We start from the raw sequence: 18,732 nt of genomic DNA on the forward strand, positions 1-18,732 counted from the left end.
GGAGTGATTTCGGTGGCAGCTCTTTCCGTTGAGTTGACCTCGTGCAGTTTGGGGGAACTGGAAGGCAAAACAATCGGAAGATGATCCTGATATTGAAGCTGCTGCTCAGGATGCGTTTTCTTCAACCACTAAATTCGTAGCGCTGAGCGATGCCTCGCCTGCTGCTTCGACTACGTCTCTATGAAGACACACCGCTATAATGTGTAGCTGTGTTATTTCTTCGCAAACGTTGAGTTGGTGACGACGGGGTTTTGTGAAAGCACGCCGATTGATACCTATACAGTATAATAAAACGCTTTTACGCTGAACTCCCCGGACCGACAGCTCGGTAAATCGCTGCAAGAAGCACTTGTACCAGCCGTCGCTAAGGCTTCTTTCGAAAAAGAGATTGCATATTTGCTCGTACGAGTGACCATCATTGTGCTCGAGGTAGACGGAGTTACTAGCCTTGCTAATGATTTTAAGCCGATCTGCAGGCCGTAGCACCTGATGTCGTCCTAGCACCCACTCGTAAATGTTAACCACGGCTTCAGCTGGTAGCAATGGTGCTGGACCTCGTCGCTTTGCTTTCCGCGGTGTTCCTTGCTTCTCTGCAGCTACCCGCGAGGCGAGAATACGATACTATACCCCTCGAAGCTTACTTGTCTCATTAATTTGAAGCTGAACCTGAGCGACTGCTGCATTTACTTGAGACTTTGTATAGCTTGCTCGTTTTGACACCATTGAATGATTGAGCTAGACTTAATGGCAACCACAGCCCGAAATGCGTGGTTGTTATGCGTTCTCGTAGGTAATTTGTCTCTTAGCCAATCGATTGCAGGTAGTCATCGTACAGTACGATGATTGATAGAAACTAAGTGCACTGACCAGCAACCTTGTTTCTCGAGACGGAATTGTAATGGGGATTCGCGTTTGCTACAATTTCCTGTATGATTGGCTGCGGTAATCTGGCCGGGCGCGAGAATTGGTGGACTCCACTCGGGGCGATAAAATACTATTCTTAAAAAGCCTCTGAGAAGTTATAAAAATCGACAGGATAGCTCACGTCGCGAGCTATCGATGGGTACTCGCAGTTTTTCAGTCGATCAGATATTTGCTGAGTTATTGCAACTTATCTCGGGGGTATCATCTATTTGCACTAAACTGGCCATCGACCTTAACAAACTCTTCAATTTTTTTTAAAAGTTTAGCAGCGAGTGCTTTATACACCACAGACTCATTTTATCCAATTAAAAAGCATATATTGCACGCGTTTCAAAATCATAGCACAAATCCTGTGACTGTTGTTTAAAACAAAGATGATGATCGCCTATAATACAGCCATTTCGTTCAATATCTGCTCTTCACGCTGGTAGCAGCGGATAGATGTGAAGAATCATCCCTCCCACTGAATTCTTCATGTATCGCGACTTAAAAGTGCTGTCGCCACCTTGACCATTGCAGCCGTCCATCGAGACTTGTAGAATCAAGAACATTGCGCTAATGTCCGAGCTGGTAGCTCACACTAGGACTCCATTATCGCCGAAATTAATTTGTCAGTAGCGAGTGCATTTTCTTTAGCTGTCAGTCTTGTACCACTGAGAATAGCCTAGCTTCATTACAGCTATGGTCGGGGATGTTTGTAGGTTGGTTGGGGAGGCGGATACTTTGGTCGGAAGTAGCAGCGGTCTCAGCAAAAGCAGGATGACTTTCTGTCATACGGACAGTCCGGCGCCACGACACCCTTTTTGGTGCAGTCCCGGGTAGACTTGAGGTTGACGTCCACGTGGTTCACCTTTCTTAGCTCGTCTCGATCTGTATTTACACAATATCGACTTGGTTGATCATCAGCATGCCCATTGGCAACTTGATCGTGATGTTCAGTTCGCTCAGTAATTCTTTCAGTCCAAGTAGCTCTTGTTCACCCACAATCGCAGAGACGTACTCCACCTCAGTTGTTGATAGTGCCACGAAACGCTGCTATTTGCACTGCCCCGACGCTTACTTGGACTAACGCCGCGCCCAAAGACTTGCGGTCGATTTTGTCGGCTGTAAAGTCGGCGCCCGCTTAAGACGAAGTCATAGAGAGCTCATTAAGCTTGTACTTGGCAGACATGACTAAATTATGCGATCAGGTTCCGCTCAGGTACCTGGCGTAGCGCTTATCCAGCTTACAGTCCGCCAGCGCTGGCGCATGGATCCGGAGTGTAGCGCAGTGTACAGCAAACATGATGTCTGGGCGCGTACAGGTGATTGACAAATAGTCACCGTGGCTCCGCCGTGCCATCCCCTTTGTTGAGTGAGGTGAAAGTAGCTTGGTCGAATCAACCTCTGCTAGGCCTTCCCCTCTGATAGGCGATCGTACCGAGTTCGCCTTCTCCAACCCGAATTTGGTGAGTATCTTAGCGATAGTAGCTTCATGGTTGATGTAATGGGCCTACTTTAAGCCCACTACGTCGGCTTACACGTTATCGCACGTGTATGAAGTTGCGTTTCACTTAGAATAACTATAGATTTACTTGAAAAGAAAAGCAAAGCCGATTTCTGCTAAAAATGAGAACTGTTTATTTGTTTGTTTGGGTTTTCCCCTAATCTACTATTCTAAATGAAAGGTATTTATCAACGAATGGTTGACAGAATCCGATTATTCTAATTGGCTGAAGATATTGACTTCCAACCAATGAATGCCTTGAATGCGTGCAGACCAACAGTTTGCCTAATGTAGCCATTGTGTATCTCACACCAATGTGGAAAAACGTTTTCGAATATAAGTGGCTATGTGTAGCCACTTGCGTGTAACCCCGCTATAGTTGAGCTTGTAGTCATAGCGATCTTCGTACTGCATACGCCTTTCTAAAACGTTGCAGGTCCTTGAACGTCAGGACAGCCATGTCGATGAAGATCTGAGCAACCCTGATGCCGTCCGTACCAGTGACAAGTAAGTCGTCCACATATGTCCCGACGACCGTCATTCCGCCACTGTCAACCTTGAAGTACATACACGCGCCCGTATTGCACTGAATTAATCCAATCTTGACCAGTGCATGATACATGTGCCCATGCCAAAGGCGTTTCAGACCGTACAGGCTCTAGCCGAGAAGCAGTCCAGCTTCATCCACGCTCTCAGCTTCGAGTGCCATGAGATCCTCCTCCGTAATAACGACTCCATCGGGAACGAGCAGCAAAATCTCGATACCCTTCTCCGTTATCGCCTTTACGCGCGCGCTTAAAACGTCTGCGTATCTGGCAAGAACCGCGCATATAAATGCTATGACGAAGATGAACTTGACACCAGTCATCGTAATCACAGCGGCGAAACGAGAAAGAAGTCAATACCAAATTTTTGTTCGTTGCCGGAGGCGACTAATCGTACCTTGTAGCGCTCGATCAAAACCGTGCCCGTTTGCTCTTGTTATACACTCACTAGGTATGCAAGCGCACGGCGCCAGGCTCATACTTGATCAGCATCCACGTGTGGCTGGCCGGTTGGCCTGTAGCGGTACGAGCGCTTCCTGCTCAGCTACCGTCCAAGGCGCACGATCGTCTGCCTGTAGCTACTTGGTTCCGGCTCGTCAGTGTGCGGGTTAGCGTTCCCAACTACGGATACGGTCAAACAACGGGCTCATTGTTGCGTCTCGACTTGCTAACCTCCACGCCTCCATCGGCCTCAGTACGGCGGCGCGCGACGCGACATGCGTCATGAGCGACGAGATATGTGGGGTGTGATACGTGCTAGTAGTGGTGCGCTTGAAAAGTCGCTGTCCTCACATTCGGTTTCTCCTCCAGCGTGTGGACGTTCTGCGCATGGCGCGGGACTACCCCTTTATTCTCCGAAGGCAGATATACTTGATTTTTTATTTGATTAATGGAATAAATAAATCCTCAGCATCCTATTAGTTCATCAAATCCCATGAATGATGATCCAATCAAGTATTTTTTTTGTTTCTCTGCGAAGTTTTATTATCTAACGCAGATAGAGTGCTTGTGTTGCTGGTCTTGGTACTGTGTACCAGCTGTACCCATTAACCGGCCAACCTGAACCGGTCCAACACAATCCCGCTGTGATTAGGGTTCGTTGTTTATGCCACTTATGATTGGACGAGTAGGATGATTGGACGAGTACAGAATGATTGGATGACCTAGGTAGTGAGAGCAGTGTAAGCCCCGATAAATCGATCACTTACGAATCTTCCTTCTTCCGCTCAAGTGTCTTCAGTCCGGTCTCCGCACCAGGTGCAGAAGTCACTCCACTTAGCCCCAAGCTTCGTTCCAACACCTCTACACCGTTAACAGGTTATGAGCCCAAGCACCATGTCCTCTGCCCATGACGCCTCGACCAAGGTCACCATCGACAAGTTCAACGGTGACAACTACGCGACGTGGGACTGTTACATGCGTGGCTTGTTTCTGACCAAGTCGGTATGACATGTAGTGAAACGGGAAACGATTCCGAGCTTCACGGATATCCGGACCAAGGACGACTACGTCAAGGCGAGCAACATTGCGTTCGGAGTAATGTTGCTTCACATGAACGCGGACTACCAGCACGTGGTTGATGACTGCGAGGAAGCGTGGGGCGCGTGGACGCGCTTGAAGACGCTGTATGGTCGGTCGCAGAAGGCTGGTCGCATGTACCTGAAGCACCAACTCTTCCGCGTGGAGATGTCGGAAGGCGGCAATATCTTGTATCATTGCAACGAGGTCCTCAACATCAGCGCCAAGATCAGCAGCATCGGCACCAAGATGGAGAACAAGGACGTGTCGATCTGCTTGCTGCGAAGTCTCCCCAAGAGCTACGAGAATGTTGTCCTCAATCTGGAGATGAGCAGCGCAGAGCTGCGGTCGCAAGACGCTGTGAAAGTGCTCACAAACGAGCACATCAAGCGACAAGGTGAGAAGACGGCGACGGTGAGGACTGGAAACGCGGCCAAGGCGTTCAGCACCAACCGAGAGTCTCGCTAATGCACGTACTGCGGGAAATTGGGGCACAGGATTGACAAGTGCTGGACCAAGCAGAAGGATGAGGGTCGAGATGCTCGACGCGGCGGAAACGGCCGTGGACGCGGAGCTAACAGCACTCAGTGGTGAAACGACAGCGACGACGACTACGACTACGACCGAGTAGCGTTCGCGATTTCCTGGAATGTAGAGTTTCGACGAACAAGAATATGTCTGGAATGTGGGCGGTCGACAGTGGTGCCACGCACCACATCTGTAGCGACAAGTCCAAGTTCGCCAATCTGATCGAGCGCAATGATGGCGAGCTTTCGGTGGCCGACGGGAACAAGGCGGCTATCAAGAGTATGGGGGCCATCGTGTAAAGAGTGGTCCTGCCCAACGGCGCCGAGCACGAGATCGAGATCAAGAACACACTTTATGTGCCTAACATGAGCAAGAATCTGCTTTTGGTACCGCAGATCAACAAGAGCGGAAAGTTCCAAGTGGTGTTCGATGCCACCGAGATGCACATCTCACGCAAGGACTCAAATAAAGTGGTGGCGCCGGTGGATCTCGTAGATGGACTTTACTGGCTTCGCACGCCTATTCGATCAGAAATACGGCGACAGCTGGAAGGACGGTCGACCTGTATGCGCGTATGGGTCACGCTCCAGTCGAGGTGCCTCGCAAGATGGTCGACAACAAGATGATCAAGGACGCGAAAGCAACTTCCAAGCCTAGCGGACCAAGTCTGTGTCGCGGCTGTCAGCAAGGCAAGATGGTCCAAAAAGCATTCCCTAGCAACCGTGACAAGCGTCGTTACGACACCTTCGAGTTGCTTCACTTCGACATATGCGGACCCATGGAGAAACCTCTTTTGCCAGCAGCAAGTATTTGCTACGGATCGTGGACGAAGCCAGCGGATGCATGAAGGGTTTCTGTCTGCGTGCCAAAGCAGCAAGCGAGGGCTGCATCAAGACGTACATCACGAAGGTGCAAAATCAGTTTGGCAAGAAGGTCAAGTTCGTGTGACACGACGAAGCTCGTGAGTTTGAGACTAACTCGCTTGAATATTTATACGAAGACGAAAGCATTGAGCAACAAACCACGGTTCCGTACGCGCACCAGACTAACGGCACGGCAGAGCGGGCCATCCGCACCATCGTCACGATTGGCCGCAGCATGCTTCATCATGCCGAGCTGGACAAGTGCTTCTGGGGTGAAGCGGCAATGACGGCCATCTACGTGAAAAATTGCCTGCCGTCACCAACGATCGAGTGCAAGAATCCGTTCGAGATTGTGTACAAGTCCGCGCCGAGTGTGAAACACATGCGTGTCTTCGGCTGTCGAGCTTTCATCTTAACTCCGAAGGAGAAACGGCTCAAGTGGGATCCGAATGCTCGCGCCGGATTGTTCCTGGGCTACGAAAAAGTATCCAAGGCGTATCGACTTTATGACATCGAGGCGGGGCAGGTGGTTATCAGTCGCGATGTCAACTTCGATGAATCGACCTTTGGACTTTCAGCGCCAATTTCCGGTGAAGATGTCGACGACCTGGACTTCGACTCTCTCGGCATCGACAATGACAGTATACAATGACAGTATGCGCCAGACGTAGCTCAGGCAGGCGGGGAAACGCAAGAGCCGCCCAAGTGAAGATGAATCTGCCACAAGACCACGAACTTCGCGTCATCGACCCGGACGGGAAGAAGCAAGTGCGCCAAACAATTCGTCTTCGCGTCGAGCAGACGCAAACGAAGAAGAAAAAGCTGCAGATCAAGATGAAGAACCGACTCCCCCCGTGTTTTGGCGTGCAAGTGCCAACGCAGTCGAAGTTGAGGTGGACCTATCGGAGCCGGCGACTTTTTAAGAGGGGGTGAACGGCCCCGACCCAATGCACTGGCGCAAGGCAATTCGTGCTGAGCTCAAGTCGATGCGACTTCGAGGAATGTTCCGTCCTACCAAGTTGCTGAACGGACAACGCGCCATTGGTACCAAGTGAGTGTTCAAGATCAAGCGCAAAGCGGACGGATCGATCGATCGAGAAGTACAAGGAACGCCTCGTGGCAAAGGGCCTCAAGCAAAAGTACGGCATCGACTACACTGATACGTTCTCGCCGGTTGTCCAGTACGTGACGTTGCGTATGGTGATCACCTTGGCCAAGTACTTGGGCTGACCACTAGACCAACTAGACGTGGTGACGGCATTCCTGCACGGCGTGATGAGGGAGATCGTGTTTTGCGTGGTTCCCGAAGGTGGAATTGGTGAAGGCTATTTACGGTCTAAAACAAGCTTCGCGCGTGTGGAACGAAACCTTCGACGAGCTCGTATATTTTATCGGCTTGGCAGCTGCTAAGATCTCGCACAGCAGGCAATGAATCCACTTGCCTTCTTGAACTGCTAGACTGATCGTGATGTACTCCGCTTCGCTCGTAGACAGCGAGACACTTGACTGCTTCTTGCTACCCCATCTCACTGACGCACCCATCAGTATAACGTGCAGCCGGAAGTCGACTTGCGGTCCACGAGGTCACCAACCCAGTCTGCGTCAGAGTATCCGCGAAAGTCGATGTTGTCACCCGACTTGTATCAGAATCCATGCGTCTTGGTGCCTTGCAGGTCGCGAAAAATGCGCTTGACCGCAACCCAGTGTTCTTCTTGGGGATTCTCCATAAAGCGCGACACATAGCCCTCCGCGTACGCAATATCTGGACGCGTCGCGGTCATCAGGTGTATTAGTGCATCAACAGCTTCGCGAAACGGAGCTTGTACCTTGGTCGCCGCGTCTCTTGGAGCTAGTCGAGCGCTTATATCCACCGGACTCACCACAGCCTTGCACGCGTCCATACCCAAACGCTTCAGGATTTCATCCACATAACGCCGTTGGCTCATCGTCACGCTGCCGTCTGGGCCGTCTTCCAATTCGATTCCAAAGACGAGCACACACTTGCCGCTGTCAGTCATTTTTGGATTGAAGAATGCGCCCCAGATCTACCAACGCCTGATCGATAGCGCCCTCTATGGATTTACCCGAATACCGAAACCCGAAAGGGGTGGAGTCAGCGTGTCTTAAGATCGCTCTTCGTGCGTGAGGTCAGCTCGGGTGAGCTTCCGGTGACCATGGCATCGTCGACGTAGACCAGTATGAGCACACAGTGACCATCAACAACTTTGATGTAGAGGCACGGGTCAAAGGCCGAAACTTGAAGCTATGCGATGCAAAGAAGTGATGTTATGCCCTTTAAATGCGGTGGTCCTATACTTGTTCTGGAGATGGCATGTGGATTTGGAGTCATTTCCTCGCTTTACCGATCGAAAACACTAGTACGATCTCCGTCTGCTAAAACGAAAAGGTGCAATGTGTGATATTGCGTACAATACGCAATTAGAAAGCGTGAAGACTGCATTTAGGGCATGTGGTATCGATTCGTCAGTCTGAACGCTGGCCAATCCGGGCTCAGGATCCAAGCTGGCTGAGCTACAAGGCGCGGATGAAAACCAGATTAGGCGAGCTGGTAGATGGAATGGAGAGAGAAATGGAAGCGTGCTATTTAACAACACTACCGCGAAAGGCAATGCGCGCTTTGGCAGGGTTCCAGACAAAGGCGGGTGGGTATTGGCTAGATCGTGCCACAATAACCCCACCTGTTGAGCTACTACGAAAGGTTTTTCTTGACAGAGAGAGACCTTCGCGAGTCTGGAAGCCGGGAAGTTGCTGTAGGAGGATTGATTGGATTGCTGCACGTTTTTAGAGTAATGTTTCTTCAAGACTCGGTAGTGCTACGTAGGAAATTTCCCGATCACCCTATTTGGAAAGACCCTTTGTTCATCTCAGGGAACTATGTGAGGTTTGAAGCGGAGGTGTTGCTTTCGTTGCAATCTTCGAACTAGCCCCAAGATAAGCGTCTTGCAGTAACGCGAGAAGCTGAGAAGAGAGGCGTTAGCCCGAGAATTTCTCCACAAGCTCTGAAGGAGAGTCGCGCGACTTGATGCCACGGACCCACTTCCCCGTAGCTTCATCCTGTGTGAACACAGCTGCCCGGTAGTTGTACGGCAAGTTTTGACGAAAGAAGCGAGCGTCCTCGTAGATCTCGTGAATTTCTTCTCCTAGTTGGAAGTTGGACAGAGCGGCCAACTCGCTGAACAACAGGCAACATTAGGAAACCAGCAACCAAAGGAGAGAATAAAAGTAGCATGACACACGTGAAACAATCCTTCTGCCGAGCTCCCAGTTGATGCAGCTTTCTCACTCCATCCTTAAGAGTGCCAAGATAAGCGAAGAAATCCGCGTACATGTCCTCCTTTGAAGGAAGGACTGCAGATCCACTAAACACACGTGCTATCCAACGAGCTTGGAGCTGGAAGCAGAGGAACGGCAGGTTGCTGAAAGGAAGTCCGACGAACGCAGCCGTGGGATCTTCAATAGCAAACAATTGTTTGTAGATGGGGGCCACAGCAGTTCCGTTTGTCGTGCATTGCAGCAGGTTCGCAGCGATCTGATCGTTCAAGCCATTTGGCTGAACGAAGGCATTGGGGAATAACAGGTCAGACGGGAAAAGGTCTATGACCGTGTACAGATATCCGGTGCAGTGCAGGATCTCGTCAGGTGACGCAATGGTCGATCCATCCGTGAGCACCACGGAACCATCTTCAGCGATACGATCAATCGCAGGCTTCAGTACACGCGGGTCTTCGGGGTCAATGACATTCGGATCGTAGTCCAGCGTTGCAACAACCACTCCGCAGCTCCACTTCGGGCAAGTTCCAGAGAAATATCTTGACCTGATGGTCCACGGCCAATTTCTACAGCACGCTGCATCAAATTCCATGTCATCATTCCAGAAGAATACCTTACTTTCGGATAGGTGCCTTACCTTGTCCTTGTACGAACGGGTGTGCGGTATGATCGTGAATGTGACACAGTGCCTCCGTAGTGCTCAGTGCCTTTAATCGATGCGAGTGAAGGCTCAGAAAAGTGCCCGCTACAGACCACGACGCGGTCGAAGCCTTCCTCGTAGTCCTCCTTCTCCTTTGACGACACGCCAATCTTCCATTGACTGGAGACCTTCGACAGACTTGTCACTGCCGAGTTAAGACGCACAAACTTGTCCACCTCGTATTGCTTCGAGTAGTTCTGCAAGTAGGTCAGTACGTCCACGTGTGATGGAAAACTGGGCACTCCCTTCTGGAACGATAACTCCTTGAGTTGCATGGTGGCTGTCGGCAGGTTCGTGTGCAGTGACTTGTACAGCACCGACGACTGAGCATCCGCAGCCTCGTCGTATTTACACACATCGCCCACATTTCCATACTTCTCGAACACAACCACCTCGTGCCCCACGTCTCGCAGACACTTGGCCGTGACTGCAATAACATCCAGCAAGTTACACCCGTTACACTCACATAATAGTAATCAATATATTTTACAATAACCCAACGTACTGATGCCAGCCGCGCCTCCGCCGATGGCTCCGACACGAACACTTTGCGCCTTGATTGCCATGATGCCAAACTGATTCTGAAGCAAGAACACGTGAATTTACTAGTGAAATGCCTTTACCCAATCACAAGTCTCTATTTTTGCCCATCACTGGCACTAAACCGATATGCTACAGGTTAAGGGTATTTTACAACCTAGTACCGAAATTTACGGGTTTTCTGCGACAGGTGTAAAAAGTACCTTCAAGTCAAAACCGTAAAAACGGCGGAAGGCGTAAAATCTCTCACAAGATACTCCTGTCCATTTGAACCGTCGTTTTGCTCACAATATTGTTAGAGAAGGCGCGCTTTAGCTGGGATCCTGTTTTGATGACAAACTGGCTTAATTTGCTAGTGCTGCAGACGTTTTACGGACCAGTGGGTGCCTTCCAAAACCCATATGAAACAGTTTAATCGCAATGTTTTTATGAACCCTTTAATCACCCTTCTATCACGGTGATGCGTTTTTATATCGGTATTTAGAAAAACCTACATCCAAAAACCCCTATTAAATAGTGTTTTGTCCCAAATTGGCTGTGTTTGAAGTTCAGTACATACTGTGTTGAATATAGGTTGACGATCGTGACAAGTCATTATAGGACAAAAATAGCTCTACAATCTCTATTTATCAAGATGGTAAAAGATCGCTAAATGATTTGCACCCCCTTCCCTGCAACATCCTGATAGAAGATCTCGATAGAGAAGCTGCTATGAGCAGCGACGGAGCGGTGTTAGTGCTCAGTGCTGCTATGCGGAGACGCGACAAACGTCGCAAACGGTACTTTCTACTTTTGAGTCGCCTGCGACGACGCCTCCATGAAGAGAAGCTACGTATTGAGTGGCAGAGACTCGTACGAATGAGGCACTACGTAACTCTCGACTGCTTAAAGCACCCCATGGAGTCCGCCTGGATGCGATTGTGGTTTGGCGGCACCGATGGGAACCTGATAACAAAGACGAGCTTATCTCGGTAAGATATATCTGTGTCTATCTACATAAATAGCGACCTGACAGTACATCTTGTGTATTTGATTAGCGCTGCGTTCGAGATCCTATTAGAGCGTTTTGCGCTTTATTTTGAGCTTCCTCAGTACACTCCGCGTGGGGGGAGACCCAGGAAGTTACAGCACCACCATCAGGTTCTGGGTCGGTTGTTGCCGTTTTACGTAGGTACCATGAAAACGGAATCGCTTTGCCTCATGTTTGCTGTGCCACCCTCCACACTCTCTTGCGTGTTAAATGCTGCGGGGGGCGCCATGTCTAAAGCTTTAAATGGCTTTGCACCTGCGCGAATTGTGTGGCCATCACCACTTCGACAAAAGGTTTTGGCAAAGTTAGTGGAAGCCCACCAGCCGCTCTTGCGATACAGTTGGGGCTTTTTAGACGGTAATAGTTACAAGGTGAAGGGATATACTGCTTTAACTCCATATATAAAATCTAATACGTGCTGTTGTTGTAGGTGCAGCAGCCGCCAAATACTGACGTTCCGAATGCACATTATAAGGGCTGGTTGTACCATGTATTTGTCACCGAGACCCTTTGTTTCAGTGCTGACGGGCTAATTGTGTGGGCTAAACACAATTGCCCGGGCAGCTGGAATGACGGGGATACGAGCTTAGGCTTCCGGCAAAAGCTGGTGCACTCGAGGTTAAATCCAGATTCGCGTTGCGGCGTCGTAGCAGATAGCGCTTTTCCGTGCGCTAAAGAGATGAAATGACGCATATTAACTCCTCTAAAAGATGGAGATTTGGGACGTTTAACTCCGTCGGTGCGGCCAGTTGCAAGATCTCTCTCTGGGGCCATCACATTCATTCGCCAGTCGGCAGAGTGGGGAATGGGCTCCATTGAGAAGGTGTATGGACGTCTACTAATGCCGCTCCCATTCGAGATGTCGAAGCGTCAAAAGCGACTTGACAACCTTTTTTCAGTTGGCGAACTTCCCAGTCTGCGCAGTGGGTATTAGCCAAATTCGCACTACACATCTACACGGCAGAGACAAGTACAATTGAAATTAAATGTATTGTGGCTATCATTGTTGATGTTGCGTCAAGTCGCTACTCCTATTCTCAATCACTTTCTTCCGCTCATGTTACTTAACAGAATCATCATCTGCTCATGCCGCTGCCTGGCTTCCGCTCTCTCCAACTCCATTCGCTCTTCGTGTCGTCTTCGTTCTTCAGCCCGTTCTTGGTCTCTCTCTGCTCGAGCCGCTACTTCCCTCCGCTCTTCTTCTTCACGACGCAGTTTTTCGTCAAGACGCTGTTGGTTTAGCCGTTGTTCAACTAAGGATGCCTCCGCTCTACGGTCACTATCTCGTTGTTCGCGCTCTCAGCTTGGTGGTTGATCACAGTGATCACGAGACTCTTCACGAACGCGTATAAGTCGATGCCCAGCGCTAAGGAGAGGCTTAGAGGAAGTCTCGAAGTCAAGAGACCGATTAATAGTAGTAGGCGCTACCATTTTGGGGCTAACACATATTAAACACAACACTAATCGGGTTAGCGCGTACGCTTCTCTAAGACGATACTCCAAGAAGAAAATTATCACCTTGTAGCCGCGTTTGGGAGCCTGGAGGCCATTGTGGAAATGTTCTGCCTCATACCTGAGGGCCAATAGAACCATAGCACAAGTTAACAAGTTATTAAAGTCTGACAAACAATTCGGCGGGAGAATATGCCCTACTTACAACTACCGCGAGTCTGATTGTGCGGTAGGAGAATGATTTTGGAATGAAGTGAGGCCGCGGTAGGCGCGAAACTTCGCGCCTTCGAATTGTTTGAAGATACGCTTTTCAACTTCAATTTCAAGAAATGTGCTAGTTAGGGGAATCGCTTAATCATATACAAAACACAAATTACTTTTTAATTAGTTGCTAAATAGAGATGCGTGATTAAAGCGGATAAAAAGGGATAAAACGGGAAGTTTGGTGAGACGACTTTCTCGTCTCACCAAACTTTGCAGTTTTATCACGAAGTTTTGTCACCGTTTAATCCACCCTAACCCCCGTGATAATTTTTTTATGGGGGTTTGAAAGGCACCCGTGTTTAAACACGTCACTAAACTTCGAAGGCATTTCAGCAACCATTTTGGTTCGCATTAAACCGATTTGTAATTTATTTTAGATTACCGAATAAACTGATTAAACCGTTTTATATGGATTTTGGAAGGCACCCAATCGAAATCCCGCTTTCGCTTACGTCGGTTGCATTGTCGGGTTGTCGGAGTGTTGTACTTCCTACGAAGTTACTATTAACGGTATACTGCGATCCAAGACCATGGTTTTGTGGAGTACTTACGCGCTGACATGAACAGAGACGTTGCAAGTAGAGAACGTAGCGTAGGATAGCAGTATATGTAGTAGTAGAAGTAGGAATACAGTAGAACATGTGATAGGCAGTTTAAACTAAAACAGGCAAAACCAAAATAATAAAACCGGTTCTAATCCAGGTTTAAAAAAAAACAGTAGGGGTTATCGCGGTTGGAAAGTAAGTATGTTTGGTCAGCCAACTAAGTTAATCCTTCATCCGTCAGCTAAAATCGTGCAGAAAAGTGAAGCTGGAACTAACCGTGTTTTCAAAACCAGCCAAATCAAACCTTCTGACACGGCTTTTTACCAATCATAACTAACCTTCACTGGCGGATTGCAACCTTCCTCTTTTTCAAGGAAGGTTAAAGCTAAAAAAACGGGACGCGAAGATTTGATTCGCTTGGCCGGTGAAACATACTTTCCAACCGTGCTAGCCCCTAGTATCGACCAGTAGATCTGGACCGCGTCCGACGATCCCACTGAAAAAAACTACGTATTTCGCATATATTTTACGGTCAGGTCAGTCCTCAAATAATGCATTGAAACTACTAAAAGGAATAGTAATCAGAGCCACTCGTTGAGACCTTCTTGCAAAACCAATTTTTCGCCCTTTTACTTGGTCAGACTAACCAGCTATTGCCCTCGCCCCCATAGGCGCACATTTTACGCGAATCGTTGAGCCAGTTCCGAGGGCATAATGAACAAGGCTGATGAACACTGTGAACGCTTCAAATGCGCAGGAGCTCCAATGAGCTGTGGTCAATGTCATGGCTTGACACGCCACAACAAGACCCGAAAGTACAATTAAGCAGTACAATAATAAGCAGGATGACTTTCGTAAGTGGTGTGGAGATAAGATGTGTCTTGACGGGTCACTAGTTAACGAATCGAAGCTTGTGGGCTATCTCGACAATTTTGTCATTCCTCGTGGTAGCAAACGAAAGAAAATGTAGAAGGAAGTGCTGTTAGGCTTGGTGATGAAGCTGTGGATGCGTATGTAAAGGCTATCATTGATCTTTACCAATTTTAAAAATCCATCAACATGAATCAACACTCACACCCGCGTGGCAAAACCCTAAAAGACTTGATGGACATGCTAAAGCGAGGAAAAGAGCGGAAAATCAGCACATACACCGATCGAGGGCTGGGAACAGTGCTAGATGTATATAATTTAAAAAAACATGAGGAGTCTAAGTACGTTCTGGCTGAACAAATCAACTGGAGTGGCCCTACGAAGTCGAGTGGACTTTTTAGTCGGACACGCTCTTCTTGCTCGTGGAGAGTCAAGGCAATTTATCCAGTTCCCCGATACTACTCTGTTTCATCTCAAATCGAACGCAACGAGCGACCGCAGAAAAATACATGATATCATTGGCTATTATTAGGCTAAGAATAGATTTTTGCTTTTTTTTAAGTTGTGGCTGCCAGCTACATACATGTAATAAGTGTCAGCTGTGCAGATAAGCATGATGTGCTGCCGTCTGATCGCTTGTGTAAAAAGCGATTTCGACTGAAAATCAGGGCCTCATTCTAAGACTATCACGCCGAACAGCACGAGCACTTCTCCAATGACTACCCCTCCAACCCTCCGACTTAAACACAAGCAACTTAGCGTCAGTGACCGTCTAAATATTGTCATTTGGTTGACAAAGCTCCTAAAAGACGACAAACTACCAAAAGGGGCCTATACAAAAGCCGCTGCAGCCTTCGGAATAACCAGGCAGATGGCTTCTAAAGTTTGGAGGATGCAAGGCACCTCTGCGTTCCTGCGCACGAAGCGACGTCCTCGCCCACCTCCTCTTAAGCGTTCACCTGCTGCAATTTCGGCCGCAGTACGAGCGGTTCTCATGCACAACGCCGAACAATCCGGTTCCTTGCTGATGCCACCAAGATTCCACCTACTTCTATCTACCGATATTTAAAACGAGGGCTAGTGCGACGTGCAGTCTCGCGCGTCAAACCTACGTTAACCGCGGCGCATAAACAACATCGTTTGGAGTTTGCGCTTGGTAAGGTGAAAACTGAGGCCGGTAAGAACGAGTGCTATTGATTGAAATTATTCATTTCTAATATTTTTTTCTAGGTGGAAAATACTGAATGATCATATGTACAATACCATTCACGTTGACGAAAAATGGTTTAATATGTATGAGGCATCCACAAAATTGTATTTAGCCGCCAACGAGCCTGAGCCTCATCGTACGTGTGCAAATAGATGATACATTTATAAAGTAATGTTTTTAGCCGCTGTCGGCCGCCCAAGATACGATTGCCGAAGCAAAAAATATTTTGTGGCAAGCTAGGCATATGGCCTATTGTTGAGCTGGTTGCTGCTAAAAAAACGTCAAAGAATCGGGTTGCTGGCACGTTAGAAACGAAAAATCGAAGCATGACCACGAAAGTGTACATGGAGCTGCTGTCCGAAAAAGTTTTCCCGGCAATTGAGGCGGCATGGCCAGGTAAAGTTGCTGATTGCTTATTTTTTTTTATTAAAATACTCTTATTTATTGTTTCTGATGTTCTAGGGTACCGAAAGAAACGTGTTGTTATCCAGCAAGACAGCGCATCGCCCCACGTGACCCACGACCACCCCGCTCTAGCGTCAGCAGTCAAAGCGCACGACATCGCTATCAAATACCAGCCAGCGAAGTCGCCCGATATGAACGTACTCGACTTGGGTCTGTTTAACTCGCTACAGTCGTTTCAATATCGAGTCCCAACGTTCAAGATCGATGGTTTAATTGCTGAAGTTGAAAAAGCTTACTGTGATCTTCCAAGTAAGACGATAGATAAGTGCTTTGTGACAGCACAAAAAATACTAGAATCTGTCATTGCGTGTGGAGGAGACAATACATACAAACTCCCCCGAGTTTCGAAGCACCACATTCGCAACGGAGTGCTTCCAACCTCATTGCCTTGCGACCCTTTGGTATTCAGAAAGGGCCAGGAGACACTTCAAAAAATGAAGGCACCACCAGCTCAAAATAAGTATCTTTTATTTTATAATGAACTTTTTTCTACACACCTTGTTTTATTTATTTTCACCTTTTGCGAGATCTAAAATCTGGCAGACTTTAAATACATAGATGTAATTGGTCAAAAGCGTTTTTCAGGCAAACGCGGCACAGACAGCAGCTTTTAAAGAACTACTTTCACATCTTGTAAGACCGTAACAAAAACGATCTCTCCTGAAAACCTCAGCAATTTTTTAACACTGGGAAGCCCACTGCAAAACCAGACGTTCCCCCCGTCAAACGAATGACGCTCGTTTGCTCTGTACTTCGTTGCTGTTTGCCTATGATCTACCAAAAAATACTGTTTTATAGAGCTAAGGCAGGGCTTTCCATAGTGGGCTTGTTTAGCTAAATCACACCATTAGTTTAACAAAAATGTCGGCAAAAGAGAAGTGTTAGATTTGAGATGGAACAGAGTGGTATGTTATCTCTTTCACTAACCGGCGAAGGCCCCCAAGTTTGCAGTCCCCTTGTAGTTATCATGAGAAAAGGAAAGACTAGCAAAAGTGGCAAGGTTGAATACGGTGCTGCTATGCGATGCAAAGAAGTGATGTTATGCCCTTTAAATGCGGTGGTCCTATACTTGTTCTGGAGATGGCATGTGGATTTGGAGTCATTTCCTCGCTTTACCGATCGAAAACACTAGTACGATCTCCGTCTGCTAAAACGAAAAGGTGCAATGTGTGATATTGCGTACAATACGCAATTAGAAGGCGTGAAGACTGTATTTAGGGCATGTGGTATCGATTCGTCAGTCTGGACGCTGGCCAATCCGGGCTCAGGATCCAAGCTGGCTGAGCTACAAGGCGCGGATGAAAACCAGATTAGGCGAGCTGGTAGATGGAATGGAGAGAGAAATGGAAGCGTGCTATTTAACAGCACTACCGCGAAAGGCAATGCGCGCTTTGGCAGGGTTCCAGACAAAGGCGGGTGGGTATTGGCTAGATCGTGCCACAATAACCCCACCTGTTGAGCTACTACGAAAGGTTTTTCTTGACCTGAATGCTGCAGAGAGAGACCTTCGCGAGTCTGGAAGCCGGGAAGTTGCTGTAGGAGGATTGATTGGATTGTTGCACGTTTTGAGAGTAATGTTTCTTCAAGACTCGGTAGTGCTACGTAGGCAATTTCCCGATCACCCTATTTGGAAAGACCCTTTGTTCATCTCAGGGAACTATGTGAGGTTTGAAGCGGAGGTGTTGCTTTCGTTGCAATCTTCGAACCAGCCCCAAGATAAGCGTCTTGAAGCAGCAATTCCGTCAGTAGCAGCAACGCTAAAAGTAGGTTTCGAAACTCTGCACGGAAGGATTAACAGCCTCGCCAGTGGATTAAGCGCATGGCGTCGTAGCTCTAAGAAAAAAGCTCGTGGTTTCTTTAACAGACGACTGTGGCGAAAGCCTAGAGCGTGGTGCCGACCAAGTATCTGACACTGTACAACCACGGCAAGATCAATTTCAAAGTCGGTGGGTAAAATGATTATAAGTCGCTCTCTGCAAACGGTAGATGAACTTGATAGATGTCACGGGTTTTAGGCAACGTTAGGCTTGTACGGAGCGAAGAGAAGAGTCACCTCTCGGGGGAAGACCGGAGCGAAGATACTTGAGGGGAAGAAGGGAGATTCCGAAGTGATTGATTTATCGGAGCTTACACTGTCCTCACTACCTAGGTCATCCAATCATTTGGTGCATCCAATCACCAACACTCGTCCAATCATCCTACACGTCAAATCATCGATTGCGTAATCAACGTACCGTAATCATCGCGGGATCGTGTTGGACCGGTTTGGTTACCGGTTTATGGGTACTTACCGTCTGAAACCCGTACCCCTCAATTGAACCTTGGTTAAAGTACTCTCGCGGCATCGGAGGGCATATATCCGTTCATGAAGCCGAGCAGCGATTCGGAAGCAAGTGGCGGAAAGTATTCACATAGAATCGTTTCTTCTCTCGACGTAAAGTTTTCTACGAAGCAATAAAGACGCTCGCATCAAGACGCCAGATATCGGAAACGGGGGCTGC

At 48.2% G+C, this 18,732-nt stretch overlaps 1 protein-coding gene across 1 annotated transcript; it reads right to left on the reverse strand.

Moving 5' to 3' along the window:
* Positions 1 to 8,858: 8,858 nt before the first annotated feature.
* Positions 8,859 to 10,421, reverse strand: PITG_10977 (flavin-binding monooxygenase-like protein; the record flags this gene model as incomplete). Its single annotated transcript, XM_002901723.1, has 5 exons — positions 8,859 to 9,057; positions 9,122 to 9,608; positions 9,671 to 9,731; positions 9,810 to 10,282; positions 10,361 to 10,421. 5 exons carry the CDS (start codon positions 10,419 to 10,421, stop codon positions 8,859 to 8,861), a joined length of 1,281 nt encoding a protein of 426 aa, XP_002901769.1.
* Between the last annotated feature and the right edge of the window lie 8,311 nt (positions 10,422 to 18,732).

This window comes from Phytophthora infestans, genomic scaffold, assembly GCF_000142945.1.
Source record: "Phytophthora infestans T30-4 supercont1.19 genomic scaffold, whole genome shotgun sequence".
In the NCBI taxonomy this organism is placed as follows: Eukaryota; Oomycota; class Peronosporomycetes; order Peronosporales; family Peronosporaceae; genus Phytophthora; species Phytophthora infestans.